A 3,076-nucleotide genomic window follows, 5' to 3' on the forward strand; every position below is an offset into this window, starting at 1 on the left:
GGGGGGGGGTTGGTTTCTTTTTTATAACATAAATATTGCTCTGAGCAACAAGTGAAACGATTGCAGTACCAAAAATCTATAATTTGAATTTTGGTAAGGAGCAAAATAATGCACTGAAATGAGTAATGTTAGATAACGTACCAAAATAATTCTTGAAGATTGCTTCAGTTTCATATAGTAGTGATTAAAGAAAACATGACTTCTAGGTAACTTCAGTATCATTTAAAACTCCCTCAGGCCACACTAATGATCCTTATCTGCTTAGTCCCTTTCAGAATCAGAAAATTTCCTGGAAAGAAGTATCTTAACAAAAACCACATGTGCACGTATGTGTGTGAAGGATTCATACAAAACACCGAAACATTGTCTTTGATACATACATCTTGTGCAAATATTCTTTCTCTAGCTCTCTGATATTCTTCTTCACGTTCTTCTATGGATTTACTTCTTCTGTCATCTTTTAATCGTATTCTCATCTAAATTAAGTGATACAGTGTCAACTTCTACAGGGAAATAGTACAAACACACAGTCGAATACAGCAAGTAGAAGGAAATAATCCGTATGTATTTTACCTGGTTATCATCTTTGTCTAAACTAGAGTTATCTCTTTTAAGGATGTACCGCTTCTGGAAATCATCACTCTTGTCATCCTTTATATGCTCACAAAACTTTTGGTCAGGTCTGTGAAAAGTTATTAGAAAGAAAAGATTTACTGTCTTGTAAACGTATACTGTAGACAGTGGAAAAAACTGAAACATACTCAAGATTAATATTAAGTATACTTAATATTCTAACTGAAGTGACTGATAGGTGTTGGTTGTCCAGGCAATGGAAAAGGAACCAAAACTGTAAAATGATGCATAGCCCTGACGAGTCCTGTTCCTGAGGCATAACAAACCTGATTTTAAAATCTCTTCCTCCTTCAAAGCTTTTGCTTCAATTTCCAATTAAGGTGGCAAGCAAACCACATGCCCTTGGGGAAGCTGAAGTGCTCCTGAATCCAGACTGGTGCCATGCAATGAATACTGGGCATGCATGGAAGTGAAGATAGGTGCTTTCTGCTAGAGCTGTAATACCTCAGAATTCATTTCAAGGGAAAACAGAAGCTAAGATAGAGGAGAAAGCATTGAAACTTATAAAATTCTAAACCAAAAATTAAGTAGAAATAAGCAAGAGAAGAACAGTACAATGCAGGCAAGCAAGAGCTTCAAAAGATTACAGTGAGATGATGAAACGACAGATTATAAATATTGGGGTTTTTTATCTTCTTAGTGAAAGAAAATGAGATAATTTGCACACTCGTTATTAAAAATAGATACCAAGTACCTAGACAATAAAACTACTACTATTGTAGCAGAATTTCTCAGAATCAGGAAATATTTGTCTAATAAAAGACAAGACATATGTATACTCTTCTCTGTTTCTGTTTCTTTACTCAGGACATCTGTACAGGGTCAGGAGATCTTTTTCTATAAAACAGCCAAGCCTAACTATTAGTTACTGGATGCCCAAACATAATTAGCAGGCATTTCAGAGAACCTTTAGACTGTCTTACCTCTTTCTTTTAAAGGTCCCTGAATTTACTGCCCTGCAATCACCAACTTCCCACTCCACTGAGACGTCCCAGTATGCACTGGGCTGTTGATGTCAGTAACATCACTGATCAGCGATGGAGCCGGGAATCTGCCTATGAGGAAAAGGTAAGTTTGGTTTTATTCAACATGGAGCAGTTCTCCAAGGTTTTCTTTCTAAATTCTTATTTTATATCCAAAGTGATTTAAAATAAGAATACTGAAAACATTAAGAATCTTAATGTCTGCAGGTTAGATGAAATGCCTGCTAATTAGTAACTACACCTACAGGGGGCTTCCAGAGGCCATAAGCTATTTAAATGTGCTCTAGAAAATATTGCATTAAAATGAAGAACTCATCTTTTAATAGTTCTTATTCCACATTCGAAGTTCTAGACTGAAGCTGCAGTCTAGAGATGCTGGGAAGATGCAAAGGCAACAGATTTGAAATGTATGGCTTTATAAGTCAATTAGAATAGAGAAGGTACAGCCAAAGAAAACACACATACGTGAATATATGTTACTGCACATATATTTAGGCTCTATATACTTTTCTAGAAAATTTTGAGGAGGAAACTGTTTACTTGAAATGCCACACTGACATTTCACTTATTTCAGTTCTACTGACTTTTAAAATTAGGGTGGATTTCTGTGTACCAAAGCTATGGAGAGTGTACATAGAGACTGGGATTAGGATGACGGTGCTGTAAATTCTTACTTCCATGTCAAATCATAGAGTACTTAAAAAAAAAAAAATAATCAAAAACCAAACAAAAAACCCAAACAAAACAACCAAACCACACAAACCAAAGCAAAACACCACCAAAGAATGGTGTCAGGCAAATGCTTCAAGTTAAAACTAGAAACTAGGTGGCATATATATACCAACACATTAGTCCTTTGTCTTTCTGAGAGAGAACGAGGAGACAGAGCAAGTGCAGAAGACAGAACAGCTGGGTCCTTCCAATGGAAGCATCAACTCCACGTGGGTTTTGCAGTGGCTGTGGTCCCAGTGCTACCTTTCTGTAATATGGATTTGCCTAGTGGTTTCTCCAAAAACTCCCCAGCCCTCACAGCAAGTAGCAAGCCATGACTTGTTAACCCAGTTGACACTGATGAGATGTCTGTCTTCCCTGCTATGTTTATTTTGTAAGGCCATGGGAGACCTGTAAGCAACGTTATTCCAACAAAAGACATCAATGACTGAATTTTCCCAGTAGATTTTTACAGTACAGAAGCCACAGTTGTGCAAGTCTAGTTCCCTCCCTTCACTAAATCAGAAACGGCTTTGTTCTAAGTTAAGGAGAAGTTCTGGTTTCCAAAAGAAACAAAGAACATACTTAGTACACTTTACTTTATATCTTTAAACAGATAAATAGCTGATATAAATTAGTATTTAATAGAAACAAAGTTAGCAATGCTCTTCTGTGAGAAAAAGCAACAAAAATTCCTAATTTACAGATAACATCCTTTCTCCCCCCCCCCCCCCCCAAACCTTAAAACA

General features: G+C 36.6%; 1 protein-coding gene across 1 annotated transcript in view; it reads right to left on the reverse strand.

The window, feature by feature from the left end:
• R3HDM1 (R3H domain containing 1) overlaps window positions 1–3,076 on the reverse strand; it is a 52,672-nt gene that overhangs the window by 30,128 nt on the left and 19,468 nt on the right. The window contains exons 9-10 of the mRNA XM_008936222.1: window positions 574–682; window positions 381–476 (exon numbers count right to left, since the gene is read on the reverse strand). Of these exons, the coding sequence (XP_008934470.1) occupies window positions 381–476; window positions 574–682 (205 nt within the window). The remainder of the gene's footprint in view (window positions 1–380; window positions 477–573; window positions 683–3,076) is intronic.

The sequence above is a fragment of the Merops nubicus genome, unplaced genomic scaffold (assembly GCF_000691845.1).
Source record: "Merops nubicus isolate BGI_N331 unplaced genomic scaffold, ASM69184v1 scaffold21152, whole genome shotgun sequence".
NCBI classification, from domain to species: Eukaryota; Metazoa; Chordata; class Aves; order Coraciiformes; family Meropidae; genus Merops; species Merops nubicus.